The sequence below is a fragment of the Mus caroli genome, unplaced genomic scaffold (assembly GCF_978045245.1).
Source record: "Mus caroli unplaced genomic scaffold, Mus_caroli_1 scaffold_13, whole genome shotgun sequence".
Taxonomy (NCBI): Eukaryota; Metazoa; Chordata; class Mammalia; order Rodentia; family Muridae; genus Mus; species Mus caroli.
In genome coordinates, this window is record NW_028227268.1 from 86,486,525 (window position 1) to 86,513,666 (window position 27,142).

General features: G+C 39.1%; 1 protein-coding gene across 8 annotated transcripts in view; it reads left to right on the forward strand.

Annotated features, from left to right (window-relative positions):
- Tenm2 (teneurin transmembrane protein 2) overlaps positions 1–27,142 on the forward strand; it is a 1,223,220-nt gene that overhangs the window by 345,000 nt on the left and 851,078 nt on the right. For 7 of the 8 annotated variants that reach the window (XM_085829022.1, XM_085829023.1, XM_021175392.3 and 4 more), the window contains exon 4: positions 21,822–22,097. In XM_085829022.1, the coding sequence (XP_085685148.1) occupies positions 21,822–22,097 (276 nt within the window). Of the gene's footprint in view, positions 1–20,482; positions 20,670–21,821; positions 22,098–27,142 lie in introns of those variants that run through there. The other variant, XM_085829026.1, reaches the window with a different exon arrangement.

Sequence of the window (27,142 nt, forward strand, 5' to 3'; positions counted from 1 at the left end):
TATGACTCATTATGTCAATCAAACCCCACTTCAGAAGGGAATAAAGAGATTTGTATCTCAAAGCTCTGCATAACGACTCCTCGGCTTTTCATTTCATATTTATGAGCGGTTTACTTTGAAGTGTTTATCAGCCAATGCGCAGGAGCATGAGGGAGAGTTGCCTGAAACCATACTCATGGTCTAATCTGTGAAACGCTTGCTGAGCAGGCCGGCTCATCAGCACATGCCATGCAGAAATAAATACATAAATAAACTTTTTGTTATTGGAGGTCTTAGAAGCATGTCTTTATATGAACTATAAAAACAGGAATACATCGGTGTAACATAGGAAGCTTGACTCAGTGATGTGCAAAGTGAGCGCCAGATAATTTCCTGTTTGAAATAAAAACCCGGCACCATGCAAAGAAATGAAAACATATCTGCATAGTCTCCTTGTTTGGTCAGAGTCTCTCATCCTTGCCATATGATTTCACTGAATTGTATCAAGTTTTATGTTTGTTTGTTTGTTTGATAAGCCAGTTGTTTTCTCTTCTGAAAATGTAATTCTCAAATAGGTTGAAGAGCCCCCATTGCCAAGATGTTTAAACCACTAAATAAAGACAGTTTGAATATTTGTATCAGTATTAGGACTCAAATAAACTTAAGACAAAGCCCATTGGAGGCAGAAAGATGGAAGAAGCATACAGTAAAATAAAAGGTTTACATTTACTGTACGGAGAATTGGGATATTTTCACCAATTTTCACTCTTTATAATTTAAATAATTCAGGAAAGATTTGTGGTGCACGTGCCCTCCTAGTCCCTGAACTTACAATCCCTTAAAGGAGCCAAAACTGTCTGGCTGAGCAGTGGGAGAGGAATGGTTAAGAGATGACTGTCAGTGTGGCACACAGTTATCTCCTGGGACCAAAGGATGCTCAGTTCTGTTCACCACATTAGACTTAGGTATCTGTGCTCATGCCTTGAATATTGGAAACACAAACAAAATATGCTTATAGAAATAATGGCTGGGTGGTCAAGCATATGGGAAGCCAGGTGTACCACCCCTGGCTCCAGTACTGGGAGCTTAGAAAAAAGAGAGGAGGAGAAAAGAGTGGTGAGAGGCAGGAGGAGGAAAGAAAGGTGGAAAGAAGAGAGAGGGGAACAGAGAAGGGAAGCAAGAGAGAGAGAGAGAGAGACTGAGTCAAGTGCACTGGCTTCCTAGAAATGTGCTAAGTGGAGGAGGATAGATATGCTCAGTGTGGTTCCCTTTTGGTTTATTGCTTTGATTGTTACCATTCCATAGCAGGCTTAGGAATACCTTTTTTTTTTCTTCCCTGTTGTTTGTTGTACAGTATTTTTTATTTTCCTTCAGCGGGACTTAGGGGTTATTTGTATAGTTAAGGTCACATTGCAGAGCTGGGGCTAGAGTTTAACAGATGAGAAACTCCCTCGGATGGATGCTAAGGCCTTCGTTCAATCATCCCAAGCACCATGAGAAATGAAAAACCTGATTCCCATTAATAATCTATAAATTATTTCTTTGACTGGAGAAGTTGAGAAGAAAACAAAGTTGGGGCCATGAGCTCTTTGTGAAAGGCTTTCATTTGCTTTGCTGTCCTCTGCTGAAGAGTTCACAGAGATTTCATCCCGGCCCCTCCCACCTGCTAAGGTTTTAATTGGAAGAAGTATCCATGTACCTGCTCCCTGGGTCTGTCTCCCCTGGTCTCTCAACAGAAACAGAACATCATAGAGAGTCTTTAGGCCAGACTAGAAAGCATGACTTTGAAGGGAGAGAAGGAGGCCCTTGTGAATGGAGGTCTCTCCGCCCGCTGCCTCTGTCTGTGGCCTTGGGAGTGTTCTTTTCTTTCTCTAGAGCACTGTGCCTTCCTCGTAGTTTTGTTCTGGGGATAATAAGAGATTTCATAAGTGTTTATAATCCAGTCTTTACACACAGCACAGAATCTCCAGATAGGAGGCCACAAGTGTTTGCTGGATGATCAGACAAGCAAATGAGGTCAGTCTGGTTATATTTCTTTTCTGAAGATCGTGAGGACTCAAGGCACTAAGTAACTTCTCTAGAGTTACATATTTGTCATGTAGCATCTGTTTTCTAAAGCATAAAGAGTTACTGCTACCTGCATTTGTCCCTGGTACTCTTGCTGATATTGATGAAGAATAAAAAAAAAAAGCTTATCAGGACATGAAATGACATTGTAATTGTATGTTTATATGTTCATTGTGCTTCTTAACCTGTGAGATCCCCACAAGCTGGAATGTAGCTTTCCCAACTCTGTATCCGTAGCTGAATCTTAACCCATGCCTTTGTCTCTTTGTAGAACTGAATTGAACTAATCAGTTTGAAGAAACATGAACAGTGGGTGCCCTTGGGACTCTGCGCTCAGTATAATGGCAGCTATTCTTGGGGGGGAGACTTAAGTCAAAAAAAAGTACAAAACCTGGCAGATAGGCAGGAAAGCCAACCAAAGCCTTTGTGGGATGTGTTCCTGATAATGCTGATGGATAGGTTTCCTGAAAGGGCCATTTTTGATTTTCTTATCCGAATGGAGATTGAGCACACCGTACACAAGAGAAAGTGATTTGGAGGCAATTCTAAGAGAGGAAATTGAAGCAAGAAATAAATGTTTGAAATAATAATCTGCTGTTGATCCCTAACCAACCTGAAATGAGAGCACAAGAATTAATGGGCCTCATAACCCCTCGTGACACTAGAATATCGGACTTGGCCCAGACACAGAGCAATTTCCGTGGTGGTCTGTACACAAGAGATGAGGGGACAAACAAAACCATTGTCCCCTTTGAAGAGAGAGCAAGCTTAATAAGGGGAATATTGGCTCTCAGGTGAAGTCTCCTAATGCGCCAGACAGCACAAATGTTTCTCATAAAGCTCCTAGAAGCCCTTGCTGAGGAGAACGCTCTCCCTGGAAAACAATTACCATCCAGGATGTAACTGCCTGGCATTGCAGACATGTGTCAGGATTTCTCGGAGAAAGTTGGTAGTAGAAGAAAGGACCAAATGACCAGAAGTGACCCCCAATTTAAACAAAAGAAAGGACAGGGGAACACAAGTGCTATATGTTCCACTTGTTTGTGTGCAGTGGCTTCCGGACAGCACAGGGGTCTCGTTGCTGTTTTGCTTCCTTGGATGAAGCCTTGTGACTCTGCATGGCTGCTGTTGAGTCCTTTGAAGAAAACATTCTGATAAATATTCCCTCTGAACCTCGAATAGTAGAAAATGATGAAGTGAATGGATTCTGAAAGATACTTTGAGAAGATGAAGAAGATGCCTGCAATGATAGATTTTTTTTTTGCACTAATTAGATAAGGAAGGATGGCAGTAACATAGAATAAGCTTTGCCAGGACAATCGACAATAGAGATCGGGCACTGTTCCTCTTCCTTGGCCTCTGAAAAGGCCAAGCAGCCATGAGATTCCTCTATCCAAACATCCAGAATTATGCTATTTTTGCATTCCAGGATGATAACAGTACTAGAACACAATAACAAGCCCTTCTAGCCCTTTAAGGAATGTCTTCAAAAATCTGGTGAAGTCTTTCGATTCTACTTTTTTTTAAAGTTAATTCCCGGTACTTGAGTCTTGAATACTTGCAAAGACTCCACAGGAAAACCCCCAACTGTGTCGTATGTCACCTCTCTTGGGTGCTAGGCACTTTTTCTATTTGCTGGCTGCTTCCTCCATGAAAGCATTTAAACTTCAGGGCCACCTCTGTGGTAGAGAATACTTGCAGAGCTTGCAAAGGGCCCTGGGTTCCAGCTTCTGTCCCCCAAAAATGTCATTTAAGCAATATTCTACATCTGCATTGCTAGAAAAATAATCATTATTATATTTGAAGCACTGTCTCTAATATATATATATATATATATATATATATATGTGTGTGTGTGTGTGTGTGTGTGTGTGTGTGTGTGTATTGGTTTTTCAAGACAGGGTTTCTCTACATATAGCTCTGGCTGTCCTGGAACTCACTTTGTAGACCAGGCTGGCCTCGAACTCAGAAATCCTCCTGCCTCTGCCTCCCAAGTGCTGGGTCTAACCTATATTTTTAATGTTATAAAACTAAAACTTTTTCTTAAATACCCCAAAGTACCATGGCCAACCTAACTCTGTACATTTTGTACCCAGTGACTCATTTATGTGTGGAAGAAACTCCTCTGCTGTTGTCATTCATTTGTGGATCTAAAAGTATCCGTTTTCTTGTTTGAAGATGATGACCCCGTCTCTAGAAGGTGCTTGTTCTATGTGAAGCAAAGCATAAATTTCAGGCACAATATAATTATTTGATGTGGATGGAGATTCTGGTTAAGGTGAGAACTTACACACTAGAACAATGTAATCTGTGTGTGTCCCATGCTCCTCCCTGCTGCTGTCTTCTTCTTGATATAATAAGTCCCTCTTTGAAACAAGATGGTCCTACATTACATTTACAGTTTTGTTATTCTATTTTTATAAGCACACATGTGTTCCCATATATAGTCACATGTGTTTTATTAGCACATATGTGTTCACATACATAGTCACATGTGTTCCATAGCGTGTGTGTAAAGGTCAGGGAAAAATCTATAGGAATTAGCTTTCTCATTCTAGCATGTATGCTAAAGAAATCAAACTCGGGCTGTCAGGCTTGGGGGCAACACACGGAGCCAGCCTTCATTTATTGGCTTCCTTTTCAAACGCAGAGTACATCTCATAATTTATTTTCCCCCATATGAATTATAGTTCTATATGACTTTGTGCTTAGCAATTTTTTTAAAAAATGTCTAAAAGTTTCCCCAAATCCCTACTTCAGTTCTGCATGTGTACTAAATTATCTAGAGTGGATATTCTATCACCTGTCCAGATCCCAACTTCTTTCCTCCAGCACATACCCACAACCCCACGCCCCCCAAGCCCCAAGAGCTGCCTTTTGCTTTCACACAGAACATGATGCTGAGTGACGACACCTGTCATGGACACAACCCAGCACCTGTACCCATGCATGCTGTAGCCCCAGCCACACCTGTGAAGCAGCAGTTACCACTCTGAGTCAGGTGCTACCCCAGCTTCTGCACAGTCCCAGCTTCTGCACAGTCCCAGCTTCTGCACAGTCCCTTGGGTCTTCTGTAGTTAGGCACAGAGTTCTCTAACCTGACTGCTAGCTAGGTGAGGGGTTCTTTCAGCCCAACAGCACCTGATCAAACATGCTGCTACTTCCTCTACCTCATTCTCATTGAACTTGAAGTTCACTGAGCTATTTTGGTTAGAAAACTAGGTGTGAGCCATCATGCCTAGTCTTTTACATGGATGTTGGGATTCTGAACTCAGGGGTACATGTTTACAAGGCAAGGACTTTCAATGACTGACTCCCTTCCATGGCCCCAGCCCCTCATCTTTGATCGCTTTTATTTGCCTGTTTCTATTGCCATGATAAAATACCATGACCAGCTTGAGAAAAAAAAAAGGGTTTATTTCCTAGTACAGCTTGCAGTTCATCATCCAAGGGAGTCAAGGGGAGGAACTCATGGCAGAAGCCAGTCGGGTGGGGCAGTAACTAAAGGAGGAGCTTGCTTCATGTGTCTTGCTGAGCCTGCTTTCGTCTATATTCTAGGACCACCCACCTAGGAGTGGGGACCAACACCAACCATTAATCACAGAAATGCCTCATGTTTGTTTAGGTACCACTCTGGGGAGGGTATCTTATCAATTGAGGTTCACTCTTTCCAAATGACTCTAGCTTGTCTGAAGTTGACATAAAACCTAGCCAGTACCAAGATTTTCTAAGGATTACTGTGAGGAGTTTTTCTGCTCTTCTACCCAGCCTCTTATTTGCCGATCTTATTATTTGAGTAGTCACAAGTTTATAATAGCCACCATATAAACCATTCATCCTATATCCTAAAACATATATCCTTTCAGGCAATTATTCTTCTTAAACTTAACAATGAATAAGACAGCACAATGATCTGTTTCTGGGACTCATCTTAATGTTTCAGTAACACATAAAGTAGTCAACCAACCCAAGTGTGTACACATATATGTGGATTTGGGAACCCATACAGAAAAGCTAGGAATTATCATCTGGTATCTTCCTATTGTTCTCCTCATTTTTGGAAGCAGGGGTTCCCATTGCACTTGAAGGTCACTGAGTTCCGCTAGTTAAAAACCTAGGTGTGAGCCACCATGCCTGGTCATGGATGCTGGGATTCAGAACACAGGTGTACATACTTGCAAGGTAGGCACTTCAATGGCTGAGTCACTTCTGCAACCGCAGGCCCTCCTCTGTGATAATCTACTGTATAATCATCCATGCCTTGAAGGCATTCCTTCTCCTGCCCATGCTACTGTTTCTCCCTGTACTTCTGCTCTGTCCTCCTTGCTCCAAATGCTTAAATAAGAAAAGCTCAAAAGGCATCTGTGCATGTTAAAAAGCAAAGCAGCTTAGCTCATTGTAAGTCTTTCTGTCTGCACTTATTCCATTCTGGAGATGTTGTCCATCTCTATATCATTAAACAGCATCTATCTGTCAGTGACTCCCAAGTCTACATCTTTTATATCAGCACTCACTCCGATATATTTTTGCTTTGACATCAGCATCTCCACTTGAATGTCAAATATGCAGCTCGAACTCAGTTAAGAGGTCCATGAATGTTGGCCTTTGTGCACACACAGACACAGACACACACACACACACACACACACACACATGCATGCACACACTCACGCATGCACATGCCTGGTCTTCTTCTAGCTTTACTGTTCTCATTAATAACAACTCTCTCATCCTTCTAGTCATTGGCATAAAAGTATCCATGTTAGTCTACCACAGTTCAGAACAGTCTGCTACTTCCCACAACTGGAAAACTTCCTTCCCAGGGAGCTATAATCATTCTGTTCAAATTCCTTCTCTGTCATCTCTGTGGCACTATTCTTATCCATTCTTCCCTAATGGTCCAAAGTAATAGTCACAGCAGTCCTTGTCAATTTTGCATGAGACAATGCCATCCCTAAAGCCAATGGCTTTTTCTTCCACTCTAACTAAAATTCCTAAGTTTGATTGAGGAGATGACTCATTAGGGGAAACAAAGGCCACAGAAGTGTCCTCTGCAATACATATAAAGCTGGATGCTGCAGTCCAAGTCTTTAATACAAGTGGTCCTATCATGAGATGGAGATGGGAGAACTCTTGGATGCCTGTCATCCAGCCATAATGTACACAACAGAGAGCAACAAGAGACTCTATAACAAGTAAGTGGAAAGGCAAAGGCCTATGCACATGCTTGCTCTCTGAGATTAGCATGCCATGACCACACAAATATGTATGCACAAACACATTATATACATATACACACATTTTAAAAGGAAGGCTGTAGAGTCAAAGAAAGGTCAAACGCAAAGCCCTCCAGTGCCTAGCTCCTTAATGACCTCTTTGTAAGGTCATTTGAGAAGCACTAATGAACTGCCTTGTTCTATGCCCTGAAGTCTTTGATGAAGGCTGAGAACATGGCTCATTGGCAGAACACTTGCAAGCTCTTCCGGGTAAAGGGATTTTTCCTTAAATGTTGCCTCTTCCTTGAGCTTTCTAGGATCATAATTACTCATACCCTTGGCCCTCTCCTATTCTTTTATCCTTTGAAGCTCTCACCACCATCTAAGAACCTACATTATCCTTTACATTATGTCAACTATCTCTTATCTGTCTTACAGGGAAATCTTGATCAGATTCCATTGCTGACATCTCAAGCCATTAGTAAAAGGCTTAGTGCTTAAAATGTGTCAGTACATACTGGTCAGATGGATGGATGATTGCACGGGCGAGTTGGGCTCCTTACCTGACTCACCTAGTCCTACGGTATTTTACTTATTGTATGTCTATTCACATGTGATCTACGGGCTTTCTGCTCATACTATCTCTCATTTATGTCATGGACAGCAAACTATCAGTGTGCTGAAAGCACACTGGTTACAGGAATGAGGGTCTATACATGCCCATTACTGCTGCAGCAGCTCTTTTTTCTCTATATCCTTCTTTACATTTTATTCTAAACCAACCTCAGTCACCCATCATATTCTAAGTGTAAAGGTGCTAAGTGTTTTGACAGTACAGAAAACATATTTACACAGGATATGAATATAGGTACTATAAAATTTGTTGGTAGTAGTGGTGGTGGGCGTGGTATTTTTGAGGAAGGTTGCATAGCCCATACTGGCCTTGAACTTACTATATAGCCAAGCATGTTCTTAAATTCTTGCTCTTTTCTCCTTGCCTCCTGTCTGCTGGGATTACAAAGGCATGTCACCATGACTGCCATTCAAGGTGTTTTGGTTTTGGTTTGGTTTTGGTTTTGGCTTTGGCTTTGGCTTTGGCTTTTGGTTTTGGTTTTGGCTTTGGCTTTTGGTTTTGGTTTTGGCTTTGGTTTTTGTTTTTGTTTTCATTTTTGTTTGTTTCTTTCTTTTTTTTAATAGATGAGTGGGACTGAAGAGAGGGGTGAAATTGCACACAGTATCTACTGGAGCAGGAATTTGAGGTTGGTCTTGAGGCAGCACAGACATGTCATCACACTCCTAAAGAGAAAAATGAATGGATGTCCCGCCAGTGTGGCCATCTTAATGAAGTAGCTATCTTTGCTTTATAACATCATTCTCAACACACTGGCGCTTTAAGAAGAAACAAACATGATTTTCTCTGGGGTTTCATTAAATATATGATCATGAAAATTCCAAGGGTGGGCCAGGTAAAGAATGTGACATCCTAGGAAAATTATATCACAGCTCTGTTTAAAGTACGGCATAGGTAGACTCATCTAATAATTTCAATTTGAGGTGTCTGCAATTGGTATAATTTTTAAAGCGGGGCATGGTGATGTGTGCCTGTAATCCTGAACTGAAAGGGAGAAAAGAGTAAGTCCTTGGGGTTTGCTGGACAGCCAGCTTAGCTTCTTTGGTGAGTAACAGACTTCTAACTGATCCTGTCTTAAAAGCAATGGCTGATGCCTGACGAACAACAGCAGAGGTTGTTCTCTGAACTTGATGAAGTGTTTGTTTTAGGAGTAGGAGAGGGCATCCACAGCATACTTACAGAAATGGGTATCAGAGCCTTTGCTTCGTGGCACTGACCACTGTGGAAATGATGGGTTTTTTGGGTTTTTTGTTGTTGTTGTTTTGTTTTTTTTATGTAGAATTAGTCTCTGGGATTGCTGGAAGCCATTAGCTCCATTGTCACTCACCCTGTGGGGGTGGCTGTGCTGATGGTGTTGTACTTCAGCTGTGATGACATGGGCATATTTTCCTTTTTACCCTATTTGGGTAGCTTCTGCTTTCTATTCCTGAATTGCTTTTTTTGACTCTAGTTTAGTGTGACTCAACAACTCTCTGTAAGTCAACAGCTGCCAGATGCTAATTGTAATTAAGGCTTTACATGGGTTTGTCACCTAAGGCGTGTGTTTGAAACGCAGGAAGCAAGGTGGGAAAGGAAGCAAAGGGAATCTCGGAACTCAGCTTCAATTTTCCTCCAGTTGAATGGAAGCTAGCAGTCAGTGGGAAACCATGGTCTTGCCATTGTCTGTAATCTCTACTGTTGGATGCTTTCCGTGGTTTGAGACAACAATGACTCAAACCCTTGCAGTACTTGGTGATACAGTCGCTGAGTTAAAGGAATTGTTTTACAAATAAGGGCATATAACATTAGCATTTCCTCCCAAATATTTGCCATCGCAACACGAAGTCTGATTAGCTGCCGAGGTAAAATATCTGCCATATATTCACCTGGCAATGGAACGCGATCATCCATCTCACTAGACATCAGATTGTAGATGAGGTAATTAACTCTTGAGATCTAGAATAATCCTTCACTGATGAGAAAGTCAAAATGTTTTCAAAACATCAAGTGCATAATGGAAAGAGAGACCTAGGTAAATGCAAAGAATGCAAATGTCATTTGCCCTTGTTAGAATTTCATGTAATATTGGTAGCTTCTCTCCTGAGATATCAAATATTCTTTGTATTATACCAAGAAGAGAAGCTATTATAGAACATGACAAAATAAACATTAAACACTCTGAAATGTATGCAGATTAATTGGAGCTTGGTTTGGTTTAGATTGTGATAGAATAAATTTGACAATGGACTTCCATGTTATTGATCGTCATTTTATAGTTTTATACTTACAAAATGAAACAGTGGCAATAATATTAATAATAATAGTAGGTAAGATAAATTGGCTTTTGTTGTTCAAGGCTGCTCTTCATTTACATATGTGTACATAGTACAAAATGCCTGCACATTGCAATCAACTATTCTTCCATTTTATAACTGTGAAGGTTGAAGCACAATAAGACATAGTTTGGTGCCAAATAGTCTCCATAATAAGAGGCAGCTAAATCAAATCAAATAAATAAAAAGTTGAATTTAAAAATCTTAACAATCCTCCACCCTGCATGAAGAAAGTAACAGCCTAAACAGGACACCATGGAAGAGAACTCTTTAAAACTGTGATAAGGGTGCTGGAGTGTGCCTCTCCACAATAGATGGCTTCCAGCAGGGCGGAGATGAGGAAGGACTCAGCTGTCTTTAGAGGAGTGTACACTGAGTTTGACCATGCTCTAGTGACTACATAGATAAGACAAATTGGACTTGGGGTTTTTTTTCACTTTTTTCTTTTTATTGTGGGGTGTGGGGCACAAATATTAGAGAAAATAGTGGATCTAAGAAGTGATCAGAGTACATTATGTGAAATTCCCAAATAATCAATAAAAATATTATATTAAAAAGGACTTGCACACTGTACAGCCTACTGTATAGGCTGATGCTTTCCAAAAATATATATTTGTACACACACACACACATCTGAGACTGACTGTATCCTTTCAGTAGCAAAAGTAAGATCATTAGAATCCTTGGTTTTATATCATGTTTAAGCCTCCAACAATCTTGTTTTGAAAATAAAATGCTGAGATGTGATAAAAAAAAATCTCTGAGAAGTGAGACTAAAACATTAACTTAGTGGTTAAGAGTGCTTGCTGCTCTTGCAGAGGTCCTGCGTTCCTGTTCTCAATACCTGTAGAAAGTGACTCACACACTGCTGGTAATTCTGGCTCCAGGTGATATAATCCCCTCCTCTGGCCCCTGTACACAAAGGGCATCCATACACACAGACATATAGACATACAGACACACAGATACCCACACACATATACAAATTAAAATAAAGTAATATTTTAATAATATCAGTAAAATAAAAATAAATAAAAGTCTGAGTACTGCCAGGCGGTGGTGGCACACACCTCTATCCCAGCACTTGGGAGGCAGAGACAGGTGGATTTCTGAGTTCGAGGCCAGCCTGGTCTACAGAGTGAGTTCCAGAACAGCCAGGGCTACACAGAGAAACCCTGTGTCAGAAAAAAAAAAGTCTGAGTACTGAACTCCAAGCTAACAGTAGGCTTCCATTTGAGACCCAGGACCACCACAAAAATGACAATAAAAAGTCTGGCCCTTGAGCTAAGAGTTAGAAAACTTTATGAAACAAAGATGCCTATAGTCACACAGTAAACTCAAACACAGTCAGTGGCAACAGGACCACATGGCTTGGCCACAAGTGAACACAAAGTATGTCTCTGTTCACATGATTTTGAAAATTAAAATAAGCCAGTATGCTCTAAGATCCAAATTAAGACTTTAAGAAATTAAACCCTTAACATTAAAAACAAGAGAAGCAATAAATGATTGATTTTTGACCTTTGAAGTCATAAAACAGTGCAGTGTATAAGATGCAAACAATTACCTATTATAATGGAAAAAAATCTGATCAACATAGCCGAGAAATATGAATTTTACAAATGAAATAAAAACCATTAAAATTAACAAAAAAGTTATTTAGTCTGTTTAGAAAATATGAATGCATGAGCACAAAGGGAAAATTAGTCAACTGGAAAATAAGAATAATTTAGAAAGATATAGTACACAGAGAGAAAAGGTTAAAATCATAGCAACCCCCGAGAGAGGGACAGAACAGAAACTAATTAAGGCAGAGAATAGAGAATACAGGTACAAAAATATATAAGAAAGCCAATGGCTGAGAAACTTTGCAACTATGAATTCACAAATTCATACAGACTGGATTAGCATCATTTGAGTAGTAAGATAATTGTAAGTGGAATAAAATGCTGCACATGTTATTATCCCTAGAGCAGCACTTTCACGTGTGTAAGAGGCTAGCCAGAAAGCCAACAGAAAAATAGCAATGGAATTTTATAAAAATATATTAACCCACAAGAAACTATGAACAGAAGTATAAATAATAGGAAAGGATAAATATAATAATAATAAACCTAATTTTGGCCTTAAAAATATTGGTGACTACAATAAATACAAGTAAACTATGACACCAATTTGAAAGATGCTGATTGTCAAAAGTCTTAAATATCAAGGCTTAGGCCAGCTTCAAAAGGCAGATTACGTAGGAAAGCACGGTGGGGATTTGGAACTAAACCAATGGAAATATATCTGTAGAAAGTTTATTGTTTATAGCAAAAGTAGGAATGATGGCTTCACTCGTGTGTGTGTGTGTGTGTGTGTGTGTGTGTGTGTGTGTGTGTTTGTGTCTCAATAGAAACCAAGACTACAAACAGAAATAAAAATGGACATTTCAAGTTGACAAAAGAATCAGTCGGTCCTAGAGACATAAAATTCTGTGTGCCAAGAGCAGAGGTGAAAGGTGAGGAGAAGGATGTGGAAGAGGAGCAGTACAATAAGAAAAACAAAATGATGATAATTCACAGTGAAGTCTACCATTTACTTCCAGGGTTGTCTCTACTCAGTTACTAGTGGAACAGGTGACAGGCAAAAGGGGCAGTTACAGTTTTGCATGCTTATGTAATGGATAGTATATTTCTCAAATCAGAGGTTCATATTTCCACCACAGGAACCTCAAAAATATGAACAAATAAAATGCAGAAAAAATTAGAGATAAATAAATATATAAATTTATGAAATAAATAATAAAAACTAAATGAATGTTATCAATAAAGACCTAACAGGAAATTCATGAAGGGAAACCATCATGAAAACAGAACAGCTCCAATGAAACAGTAACTAAATGCCCTATAAAACATGATAAATATTATAAAACTTATGATACCTCAATGTCCTTTGATCACTAGCCATTGTACTCTGATGCAACTTTCTATCCAACAGAAATATGGAATAATGCTGAAGATGTAAGTTCCTAGGGAAGAGCCATAGATGAATGGAAAGGATATCGTAATAGATCTAAGAGGAAGCACAGTGAGAAATTCCAAGTTGTGTGTTTCTATGATGCAAACAAATGGCAAGTTAGTGGTGGCTGAATAAAACCATATCAACTGGGGTCAGCACGGTGGCACAAGCCTTTAATCCTTACTGAGGATACAGAGGCACGTGAAGCTCTGTGAGTTCAAGGCCAACCAGGACTGCATAGTGAGAATCTACCACAATACATGTTTATGTATACATAAATGCTGAACCAGTTGCTGTAAAACTACTGCACTGCTTAACATATAAATACATACTTCATGGAATTTGAGATGCATAAGACGCAACCTGAATGGACTCAATAGGATAATTTCTATAGCTAAAGGCATAGATTAATTAAGAAACAGACAGAAAGACAGATATTATTAGCAAAGGGGAATATTTCTTAGCTGTAAAAGAAAAGAAACTATTGGTGGACCAAATCCAGTGAAAAGATGGAAGGAACAAAAAAGCAGTAAGACTGAGTACGAAGTAACACAAGGGGCATTCTACCAATGTGGGGAAACAATCTGCCAGAGTCAAAAATAACATGGGTGCTTTGAGAAAATCACTAGAAACAGACACAATGGCTACCTTCTCATAAAATTTTTCGAGTTCTTTTTAAGCCAGTGAAAGAAAAAAAAATTGCGTTGTTAACTTTTTGATAAAGGAACACAGAGCACTCTTCGTCATCCACAAGGCAGTAGTTTTTAGTTATTCTATGACAATGCTGTAACTGCTTTTGCCTACACGATGGACTTCAGTGCTATACTGTGAAGGTAGGCTTTGTTTTATGTAAGGATTATAAATAAGTGAATAGAGATTCAACTGAGTAAGTAACTCTGAGACTGTTGGAGTTAACAAATATTTTTAAAGCACACAATTCCAACTCCCCCATTTCAACTCCAGGCTCTGTTTACTAACTATTTTACAGAACCAATGTCCTTTTTAATTGGAAAACTACATGCTAATGTATTTAGGACCGTGCCAGCTGTATTATGTAACCCTGGCAAGATGTAACCGATCTAGTAGCAGCTGTCAAACAGAACACCCAGACCATCCTGGCAGACTCATATTCTCCAGTTTCCCTTCTTTTGTCTCCCATGGCTTCCCTGATGGGAGTGACCTACATGTTTAGATGAACGCATACATTCACCCTGGCCTCAACAGGGGAGGTAACTGATACTGAGTTTAAGGAGAGCAGTGGAGTTTCAATCTGGAAGTTCTCATCAACAGAAATCCTAGCTAGTCCTGGGCATTTTGTTTCTAATTATGAAATACCACTTGATCAAGACCTTTGGCTGTAACTGTTTTGGGGGGTTCCAAATTGGACTTGGCTCAGGATAGAACACGGGAATGCCACCACCTTGGAGCAGAATACTCTTCTCACATTTCTCTTTGAGAGTTCTGCTCACTAGGAAAACTCTAGCCATTTTGTCCTGCTTTGATTCAGACTGTTAGAATGAACCCAGTTACAAATTATAAACGCTGGGTATGTGTAGATAGCCATAAAGCTTAAGACAGTTAGCTCAAAATTTAGAAGCAGCAAAGCCCTATTCTTTCAGGCACTGCAAGTGAAACAAAATAGCAGGTTTTGTGGTGTGTTCTTGAAATATAAATATTTGGCTTAAATTTTTTTCTGATAAGGAATGCAAAAACACCTTCTATTTGCTTTAAGCCATGGGATTTTGGTGACCAGTTTTGTCAACATTTGGGAAAATACCTGAATGTGTGAACTTTAGAAGGGCATTAAGAGAGAGTTTTCGAGAAGAATTTTAGTGTATGCAAGCATACAACATTCGAATTCATAAGCAGTTTCTTCAGCGTCTTTCAAAATCACCATCACTACAAACACAAATGCATAGCTGTTTAGATTTATATGAACACAATGTTTCTTACAATGTTGGTAATTGATTTATACTGATTATTTTCTATAACTCATGCATAGCTACAATAGCTCATATTCAAATATTATTTATGAAACAAAGCAAAAAATTGGCAATTCATTTTGATTAATCAGAAAGAAATAAAATTATATCTTATCACTTATAATTGCTATATTTTTCTTACTGTCTGGCAATAACTATGGTATCAGGGGAAATTAGCCTATTACTATGATTAAAAAGAACTACAACATTATGGTTTTGATCTTTTTCTTAAACCCTTCCTAGAAAACTTTAGAGACCATGCTTATTCCTGTATTTGAAATGTGGACTGTAACATTTGCTCAAGAGAAGTGACTCATGTTTATTTACATGAGATTCTCTTTGTTTTAAGATAAACAATCACAGAAAATTCTACTTAATATGGAGTTAACATCTAAAAGAACCAATAGTCCATGTTAAGTAGTAAACATGATTTATTAAGGTTAAATAAATAAAACGGCACATACAACTCCCCTGACCCCTGCATGTGGGAGGTAGAGGCAGGAGAACCTTACATTTGTGCTCAGCCCAGATTACATGAGACTTGTCTAAATCAAACAATCAGTCAATCAAAACAAATCAATAATGATCTGGAGTATATTTCCGTTTATGTTTTATATTACTTAGCATCACTAATCTCCAACACACATTTTTTTATAAAAAGCACTTACGATTGGTACATGTGGATTTAGCATAGCATGATTGTGTACTGATTCATTTTTGTCCTTTTCCTTAGAAAAGCTTCAATTTAGTAAAAAACATTTTATAAATGTATTACTTTTTCTAGGGGCTTCATATTAACCTTTTATGTAAGCAATTATTAGTCATCATTCATTTTTTTCTGGTTCCTACTATTAGTAAATCTCTTTTACTCTGTGCTATGCTGGTTCATTACCATACCTTGTTATAAATTTGATCTTGTTTAAGTGGATCTCCTCAGGTCCTAAGCCTGTGGGAAAGGGTTGGCTGGCAAACAGAATTGGATGTCTTAGCTTCCCTCTAAGGCATAAGTTGAAAGTGGAGCAAGAAAGGGTTATCTCACCACTGCAGGCTAAAATCTGAATCTTCAAACTCCTCTCTGGGCCTCTGTAGATATCAACATGGTTAGCGAAGGAATCAAGTGGAGCCTGCTATTATTTTCCTACAAAACTTCTCCTGACTGCAATGGTAACAACACACATGAAAATTCTCATGCACACACACACACACACACATACATGTACACACATACATACATGCATGCATATACATACGTGCACACCCATACACAGACATACACACATACACACATGTATACAGACACACATATACATGGATGCAAATACTCATGTGCATTCACACACACATACCACATGCTAGGAGTGAACAGGAAAGTTATGGAGAGAGTACTGGATTCCCTCATGGCTCTCCCAGCACCAACATTCTGAGCGAGAAAAGGCTGGCTGTTGCCATCAAGGACGGGGACACACACAAGTGTTCTGCCTCACACTTGTCTCTGATTGGGGAGTACTGGGCATGTGGAGGCAGAAAGGTATTTCAGCGCCTATCTGTGGCTTTCTTCTGTCGGCTTCCACTGGTGTCTGCAGCTTGCACATTTCTACACTGCTAGGTCTGTGGTGCATGAGGGGAAGTGAAACCCCAGGGAACTGGACTACTTTGGAGTACCTCAGATCTAAGCACATTGATCAGTCTCTGCTCTCTTCATTTCCCTTTCAGAATCATTATGTGTTGGATTAGTGACAAAAGGCCCAAGAAAAAGGGTTTTACAGAGGAAAGAAATGCATGGGCACAGGATTTTAGAGATTTTGGTCTGTGACTGGTTGGTTTATTGTTCCTAGGCCGGTAAAAAGACAGAAAATCATGGTAGAAGTGAATATTGAAGAAAATGTTACTGACTTCACGGAGATCAGGCACAGAGAGGGAGGGGTGGGAAGAGTAGGATTAAGGAGAAAGGTCTGAGGACAAGATGTATCTTTCAAAGTCTAGTTACCATTTCTTCCAATGAGGTACTACAGCCTAAGAAATCATTCAGTAGGAAGTCATTATTGGAGTAATTGATAAGCTTAGTACTGTTAGTATCTAGTCACTTTTCATTATTGCCACCAAGGAGAAACCAGCCTTTTAACACATAAGGCTCCCATTTCAATTTTCAAAGTTTTATATGTAATGTCTAGGAACTGCATCTGTCCATAATGGGAACAGCAGAGATAAATGGGATTTTTCATTTAGGTCCAGAGCCAGAAGGTGCATAATTCACTTTGAAAGTTCCTATGGACACCCCAACAATACTATTTCTGATAGCTCTTGTTAATTTGGGTTTATTTTGTTTTTCCAGTCTTCACTGAAGTCCAGAGTTTTCTTAACATCACATTTGTTGACGTCATGAAAACCTTCACTTTTCCAAGCTTCATGACTTAACTTCTCACTTGCACAGTCTTCTTTGGCATCGGCATTTACAACTGATGATGTATCTACTCACAGATATGTGAGGAGACACAGTAAACGAACATGGGTGGGTGGAAACCAATGTTATAACTGGCCATTAGGGAAAGTTCTAGTGTGATAACAGTTCTATTTGTCTGGGTAACTTTATTCTGAGTCTTAGATATAGCATTTAAATGGTAAGCGAATTCTTCTGCATTGCATCCTCCCCTTCCTACAGACAACTCTTATGTTCTTGCCCCTCGTAGTAGAGAATCTGTTCCAACACTGACATTTTCAGTGCTATTTGTATATTCTGCTATTACCATGGCATGATAATTCTGAATTAGCTAAACACATGCTTCTCCTTGTTAAAGGTTATGTTGAAGTGTGAGAAGTTAGTGAAGACCTAGAAATATAATCCATGGTCATAATGCAAGGACATATCTTCTCCAGCTTGCATCCTTGGATGTAATGGGTGGGTCAAAGGACAGCTATCAGTACCTGCTGTGAGAATTCTCTCTCAAAGTGTTGGGAAGAAGATCCGGATTATAAACTGAGATTATGATCACAAAAAGTACAAAAGGAAGGCCCAAACATCTCTCTAAAATAGTTATTTAAAAGACTTTCTATTCCCTTACCTTAATGACCTAATAGGTTTTAGATGATATTTCTCCCTGTATTTTAAATTTTACCAAATGGCAGATGTAAATATCATGTTTTCTGCTTGAGTAGTCACCTGTAAAAATATTGAATCTCATATAGTCTGTTATATGGGCACACAATGGTCAATTTAGTAGTAAAACTATGAAGTGGGTCTGTGTGTGTCTGTGTGTGTGCATTTGTGTGTGTGTGTGTGTGTGTGTGAGAGAGAGAGAGAGAGAGAGAGAGAGAGAGAGAGAGGGAAGAAGAAGAAGAAGAAGAAGAAGAAGAAGAAGAAGAAGAAGAAGAAGAAGAAGAAGAAGAAGAAGAAGAAGAAGAAGAAGAATTAATTAAATGAGCTGGGCATGTTCTGCATACCTGGTTTTATCAGGAGCTTCTGGAAAGCAGGAGGCAGATGTAGGGGAACATGTGTTCTTCAGATATGGAGTTTGTGCCTCTACTCTCTCTTTCCTTAAGGTTGTAAAGAAAGAACAAAGCGGTGACTGGTTCCCATCAGAAATCTTAGTTTGGACAGTCACAAAATGTCAGGTTTCTCTCTTCCACTCAAACCTGCCATGGAGGTTAATAAATACATAAACACAAGGTGAATTAGAGTGAAATCAGCCTTCCATCACTGAGCAAAGCAGTACAAAGCAACAGGAAGCTATTACTGTAGTAATCTCCCCGACAGCCCTTTTAATTCTGAGCAGAAGTGTGTAAGGTTGCCAGTTGTGCAATGAATGATGCAAAACATTGGTTGTCTAACATCAACCCATACAGAGCAATGTACAGAAAATGGGCATGCTCAGAACAGGCTAAAGAAGTCATGATAATTTCTCAGTAGAGAGGCACTTTTCTTTCCATGTATTCACTCCATTTAAGATGAGCACCTGGCAAACAAGCTGTGAAGATAGGGAGAATTGGACCCTAGGTGACCTTTCATGGTTCTCGGTCCTTCCTCTGTGGGGTATTTAGTACTGCATAGATTGTATTTTTATATATTCTTTGATTAATGTCTCATTCTCGATTACACTGTAAATGTCAAAGAACTCTACTTTAACAATGTCTACTGTAACATAAGGAACAATAAGTACTTGTTGAGCGATTTAATAAATGATCAACCTAGTTTGTCTTGTTACTGTTGCTTTCCCCTCCTTCTACAGTGTGTGACTCACCAGCTTGAAGAGGTAAATCAGGAATCCTAAGGGAGGCTTGGCCCAGAACTTGCCTCGGTCTTATTGGTGTGTTAATGGTAAATAGAAAGGTAGCAATCTAGGAATCATGTGGAAACTGGCATTGGAGAGGGAAGATATTCTTCAAATAGACGTTTAGGATACTATTATTTTATTGGCTTTGTCGTCTATTTTTTAAGTTTAATATAATTCTTAACTTCTTCCTTCCATTTTTTTCTCTTCAAACCCTTCCACAAACCCCTTTTCTCTCTTTCAAATCCATGTCTTTTTTCTTGCTAATGTTGATACATGCATATATGTGAATATATATATTCCTAAATATAACCTGTGCTACCTGTGTAATGTTACTTGTATGTACCATTTTAGGGCTGACCATTTGGTATTGGACAAGCAATTGGTGTGGTTGTCTTTGGGGAGGATTATTTCTATACAGGGCAATTTCTTGAGGAAATCATTATCCTTTTAGGGGCCAATCTTCAGTTCTCCTAATATACTATGGAGTTACTTAAATGCTTTTTCCCTTTAAATGGATTATGGCACAGTTATCTGCTTTGGTGCTCATTTGTAGCTCAGGAGCTTCAACCTTGAAGCTGAAGCCTTAACAATATTTTTTCTTTGTTACTTTGTGGCTACTTTAAATCTTATGAAATTTATACCTGACCACCATGACGCCAAGTTTGTTGTAGGGTAACACAGGATAATTTGAATTTGCTTAAAGAGGGGATGTAATGAATTTTCCACCCTGGTTTTTTGGCCTGGGCTTACTAAGGCCACAGGGTACAGGAGCTGCTCTGAGTGCAGGCTTCGTTTCCTTGGATAATTACTTCTTTCCCATCAAGGTTCTCGAGCCTCAGACTAAATAATAGAAGGAAGGAAAATTATAAGCAAAGTTGCCTTAATGCATGCTCTATTTAAAGATGAGAACAGATTGCTACATATAATCACGTGTGGAATTATAAAGAGGTATATGTGAGTACCGGTTGTTTTCATTTATTCAGGGAACAGGAAAAAATACCTTTCTCTAACTTGGAAGACAAGATGGGAGCGGGCCGATATGAAACAACGATCTCCACTTGCTACAGTGCATGCAGTGAGAACAACAGAGAGAAGGTTCTTGTAACCGAGACAATGGATGGATATGAAGCCAGTACCTTCTCTTCCATAGACTATGAAATTCACACATGTGTTAGCATCCAGTGACAAGGGAATACTTCCTCTCTGGGGGAATGGTGAGGGCAGGGCATGAAAACTGGAATGGAAAACCCTGGGTAGAGAGTTTCATAGCAGCTGACAAACTGCCCTTAGAGAATATTGCAACTTTCAGCCCTGTAAGTGAGGACTGCTATCCCTCCTCATGGACAGTGGATTCATCCCCCATGAGGCAGGAATTTGTACTTGGTTAACTCTCCAGTGAATAAGGCTCACTCGGCAGAGACATTATATCTATGGCTTCCTTTCCTTTCTGCGGTCCACTGGGCAGTGAAAAAAGAAAAGTCAAAATTCAGAATAAAAGTGCATGTGTCTGGCTGGAGAAGTGGCTCAACAGTTAAGAGCACACTGTCTGCTCTTCCAGAGTTCCTGAGTCCACATGGTGGCTCACAACCATCTGTGATAGAATCCGATGCACACTCTTCTGGGGTGTGTCTGAAGACAGCTACAGTGTACTCATAGAAATAAAAATAAGTGAATAATATTTTTAAAAGTTCATGTGTCTAAAGCAAATTAAGAGCATGATAAGTTTGTAAAATAGTGGGTGTTCTTTAGCATGAAAGCTAAAACAGTGGTACCACATATGTGGATTATTTTAGAGTATCACAAGTTTCCAGTAATGAATGACGGAGAAAAGTATATGTAGAAGTTAACTCCCTCCCACACCCCATGATGGTTACTTACAAGATTTTTCTCTACTGATACTACAGAAATACATTTCTTCACTTGGCTCCATGGTCATGAACTAGATAAAGAAATAAGATATGGTAACACAGCACTGCTGAGTCAAGAGAAGCATTTGAATTCTCTGGTCTTGGTTCCCTTATCCATAAAGTAAACTTCAATAATATTATCTCTAAAAATGATGATTTTCAACACCAACAAAATTTCCCAAATAAAATATACAAAAGTAAATTTTTTGGTGTATATACTAATTGCGGTGAGTGAGGTGCTTTGATGTTTCACCGTGGGGTTAGATGACAACAGATCTCTGAAAGGAAGTCTGAGGTTGTGTTAAAGAAATGCATGCCTTTGTTTATTTCTCATGGCCAATGTCCATGGCCCATATCTGTGCATCATAGAAAGTCAAATACACCTGTTGGACTTGTGGGATACACCTCAAGCTTGCCCAACATTCCCACAATGTAACCTCTCTGTTGCTGTCATTCTAGGGACAAACTTCACCCTGGCAGAACTGGGAATCTGCGAGCCCTCCCCACACCGAAGTGGTTACTGTTCCGACATGGGTATCCTCCACCAGGGCTACTCCCTGAGCACTGGGTCTGATGCAGACTCAGACACCGAGGGAGGGATGTCTCCAGAACATGCCATCAGACTGTGGGGACGAGGGATAAAATCCAGACGCAGCTCTGGCTTGTCCAGCCGCGAGAACTCAGCCCTTACTCTGACTGACTCTGACAATGAAAATAAATCCGATGACGACAATGGTAGGCCATTTCTTAAATACATTTCTATGCTCTATGCACTGTGTTGTTGTGGACTTGGGGTTTCTTCTTGTTTCTGTTTGTTTCTAAGGGGTTTAATACAACCATACATTTGCTTTGCTTTTAAATCGATCTTGTCTCTCCAGCCTGAGCAAAACAAATGGGATCCCTTCTAGCATGCACACTGGAGATGAGAACTTTTAAATCACATTTTGATGGTAACCCACTATTCAGGTGTAGTCATTTGGTCTTATTAGCAAGTAAATAACACCGTAAAAGAAGCGGCATGATAAACTCTGACCTGTCCTTGGAGACTGTCCTCTTCTCCATATTCCTAGGTCTCAGTATTGATTTCCCTTCCCCAGAAGAGCAACCTAGACTTTTTATTCCCCTTTCCCTTGAAACTCTGTGAAGAATCTTATTTTATCTTCACCTTTCATTTCCAAACAGCAATGCCTCATATCCGTATTGAAGATCAAATTTGGAGCCCATGATCTAGAGTTTAATAATGACAAATAGGAAGTGTCTTGTCTTCCAAGCAGGCTTCTCTTCTGTGTTTCCTTTCCCTCTTGGTACCTATATAGGTTAATGGCTTCCCGCATCTTCCATCACAAATCACGGTGGCCCATCCATGAGCATGTAGGTGAGTTTTAATGAAACCTGGAGAATTAAATACTTCTGATCATTAAGCAGCAAATACTGGGAAGCCTGCACAAGTACTTGAAGAGATAAGGTGTTTGGCTATGGATTTCTATGAGACTCAGAACTGTGTTTAGTCAAAAACGTCTTTTAAGAAAAGGACAAATTAGGTACAGCTGACTTTTGAAGAAAACCTCCAATGTTCTGTGTGTTTTGAATAGACTGCCTGTTTGCTTAAAGAATTACCATTAAAATGTTTACAAATATATCAGTTAAGAATGTTTGTGTGAAGTCTCAGAAACTTATATTAAAGGAGCTTTGAGTGCTATCTTTCACTGAAAAGAGAAAAAGGAATTTCCAGGCAAACGGCACTTTGTGAATGTAAATGCATAGCTAAATACCGTTTAATCTGATGACTGTGTTGGAAATATACCATTTCCTGGGTGATTCACGTATATTCGAAAAGATGTCACTTCGTTGCACTGAAGTTTACTTTTAATTTCAAAATAATTTATTCTGTGTTGGAGATGAGATGATGGGTCTTACCGCTCCATTCCCGTAGCTAATCAATATGAACACTCAGGAAATTTTGTACTTGACTCCTTTTGAATGTTTAACAGAATTCTGAGACTTGGCACATTCAACCCTCTGAGGGGCTTATTGGCTAAGAGATTACTTTTAAAAGTTTCAACGAAGATATACATCAAACTCATGTACTGATGTCCCTTTTAAACTTCGGCGTGTGTCACATAATGTTTAAACAGAAACAGTTTAGTTGTCTAGTAAAATCACTGCAATCCAAGAAATCACAACACATTTTAAGTAAGGCATTTGAGAAAATCTCCCAAGGCTGCCATTCACATAGCTATACAGGGAACTATGTACCTGGTACATTTTATACATATTTATAAACTGTCCACCCTCTTAAGTTATTTATACATAGCACTTAAAAACTCAGAGATTCCTGCTAAAGCCATGTGAAAAACAACAAATTATTTAAAAATAAAAAAGTACTTGCCTTGAATTTACCCAGAATTGCTGTGGGTGGGAAATGTTTGTAATTATGTATTTAGTAGACAGAAAGTAGTCCATTTTATACAGCATTATTGGAATGCATGGTATTTGATCCAGCATTTTTAGAATTCATGGTATTTGAACATTTTTCACTTTGAGAAAGTCTCTGTAAGTCCCTGAATACTGATAGGAACTCAATCCTTTGATACAATATCTTGATTTTTTTTCCTTTGATGCCAGTTATAATGCAATCAAGAAAAATATACTTGGTGACGCTATTCAGTTCCATTCCGTAGAAGATGAGTACACTTGGCAAATTCTAAATGTATTGAGGTATCTAAAGCTATCTAAAGTATTCAAGCGAGGCGATGTTATTTTAAAATATATATACAACCCTTTTTTCCCCCTTTCAAAGATTCTTAATTATTTTCATCTCTTCTAAGTATATATATCTAATGGACCTTTTCCCCCTCATATTTAGGCTGAAAAATAAAAGATTGTGTAAATTGTAGCATGAATTCTTCAACACACACAAAGAGAGGTGCAAGAAACCCTGCAGGCTGGGGTGTTAACTTCACTAAACTTCTCGCTCTTTCTCCCTGACACATTCTGCTTAGCTCACAGAGAAATCAATGCTTTTTCACATCACTGACTTTATGAAGTTTGGGAATGTATTATCATATAGATTGACAGTGGCCCACCGGTTCCACACCACAGCATGGACCCTCACAAAGCAGTCATTAATTTCTCAGACTTGTACCCAGCAATGGCTTCCTCCATAACAAACACAGTGTCCTTCAGAACCAAATCAATACTCTTTTAGGTATGCCTCTCTTAAAGGGAAGTTATGAGAGTCTGTGCTTTGAGGAAGAAGCCCTCCAGTCCCCCTTTAAATTGTAAAGATACATGATCGGGAAGTTTTTCTATGGGGTTCTTCATTTGCAATTTCTTTTGCAAGGTGGGATCTGGAGGTATAAAGATATTTCAATATTGATTTAGAGGCTTCATTCAATATCCTGATTATGATTTTGCTAAGCATAGTTAAGAAGGCATGGCAGCTCTTTAGAAACCTATTTCCCTCTCTTGATTTCCAAGTGTGTTTCTAGCCTTTAAAACCCTGTGCTATAAGATCCCTGGGTTTGTCAATATTCTTTCTTGGATGAGTGGTGGTTGAGTTTCCCATGAGCTGTTGAGACACAAATAGCCCACTGAAAAGCCTGACAGTTAGTCCCAAACATACTGCAAACATCCCTAATCTTATTTATTATGATATTTTTGAGGTATAGATGTTCCACGGTTTCCCTTATTCTCAGCTCCTTATTGTGTCTGTAGCTAGCATTATGCCAGGTTGAGCAGGATTGCTTTAAATAGATAAAACCCACAGGTCCGGGGTCTCCTATCAGGTACTTTAACTCTGGCTTGCAGCTAATGATGGCTTGGCTGGAAATGACAATGAGAATTGAGAACAGTTAGGTTTTACTGTGTGAAACCTGACCACATCTGTACAAAGGGCGTTCCCAGGGACTTTAAATTAGAGTCAGACACTTTTTTTTTTTTCAGTAATAAATGTCCCACTTAAAATATGGCCTCTTAAAGGCTCTTTGCATCACCCGAGTTGTGGAGAAAATGGGACAGTCACTAATACACAAGAATAACTAATTGCCTCCTTAAAGATGCAGTGCTGCACACACTGGAAAAATCTGGTCTATGTATTCCTGACTCCCTTAGGCGGTTTCTTCACCTTGGAGACTTAAAAATATCCATGGGGTTTCTTTCTTTTCTTTCTCTCCTTCTTTTGTCTTCAGCATACTGCTAGTTATAGCTACTTTATTGGAAATCTAGAGGGCAAAAAAGAAGAGAAAGAGCTTGTCTATATAATACAAATTCTGAAATTATGAAAACTTAACCTAGCATTGAAAAAAAAGAAATGCATGCCCCCCCCCATTTACAGCAGAAACAAATGAGAATAATACCCATTTCTCTCACCTATAGGTTCGGAGATTTGTAATTTTCATAATTCATTTTGAGTTTAAAGATAGAAATGTTGACATGATTTTATTTTATTTAATACAGGCTGCTTCTTGGCACATGAAGGCTTAATGGGCTAGATGTGTGGGCATCAATCTGTTAGTGCTTTTGCAAGCAGATAGCAGTGCGTCGGTGCCTTCAGTAGAGTACCACATAACCAGGTGCTTCGAATTGTTAACTGTGATCAGAGAGATGAATCCCAAGGCAAGGGAGAATCTTCTAAAAATGGGAACAATTTAGATGTTACCGTCAAGCAAGCTTCATTCATTTACAATAAGAAGTTATCTCTCTAAGGAACTGCAATACTCGAGTACACCTTAATTGAGCACACATAAGACCACCCCTACTTTATTATTCTGTCTACCACAAACATTTCTTTCGTATTTCATGATCCACTGTGTTCATTTTTCCCCCTCTGTCACAGTGACATTTACGGGAGGATCCCTAAATCAGACACAAACATTCTCTATTAGTGGCAGACATCTCAAAGATGCATAATTTTGCTATTTTATGAAAAACAGTGCAATTGTGGCATAAAGTCTTATAACATGGATCATGTAGGGGTGCATGAGGCTCTGCCCCTTTCTACAGGAACTACTAGCAGTTAATGTTTGCTGAGGGTGAAGGGGTATTTCTTTCAGTGTTCTTCCAACTGAAAAGTAGCCCAAGTAACCCATTCTCCAGGAAATTACCTCATGCCCATGCACACACAAGAAATGCTGATATAAGAGGCAGGATATATACAGGTACAGATACACACACACACACACACACAAAGACACATACACACATAGACACATAAACCCAAACACACTGGCCCACAGACACACATGGACATACAGATTGATGAATACACACACACACACACACACACACACACACACACACACACACACACATGGGCACACACATGGACATACCCACATACACAAACACATGCATGGACACACAGAGAGAGAGACACACACACACAGATACACACATAGACATCACACACAGTATGAAAGTTGGATGGAAAGAGGAAGGAGAGGGCATGTACTTAATAGTATAATCTACTAACATGTAATCAGTACACATGTAAAACTGTCAAAGAATAAACCAAAGGATTGTTTCCATGGAACATAAAGAAACTATTTTAATCCCTTAAAACAAAGTTTCACACACACACACACACACAAGAAAAGAGAACAACTTTCAAGGTCATTGATCACAAATAAAATAATTTTAAATCTTTTTTTTCTTATAGTTATAAATTTGCAAACACAATGTTTACAAAGAAATGTATTGAGCGGGCTAAAAATAGATTGAACCACTGACGGGCACGAGAATAAATGTCACAGGTCGGCAGTCTTGGTTTTCCTGAATGA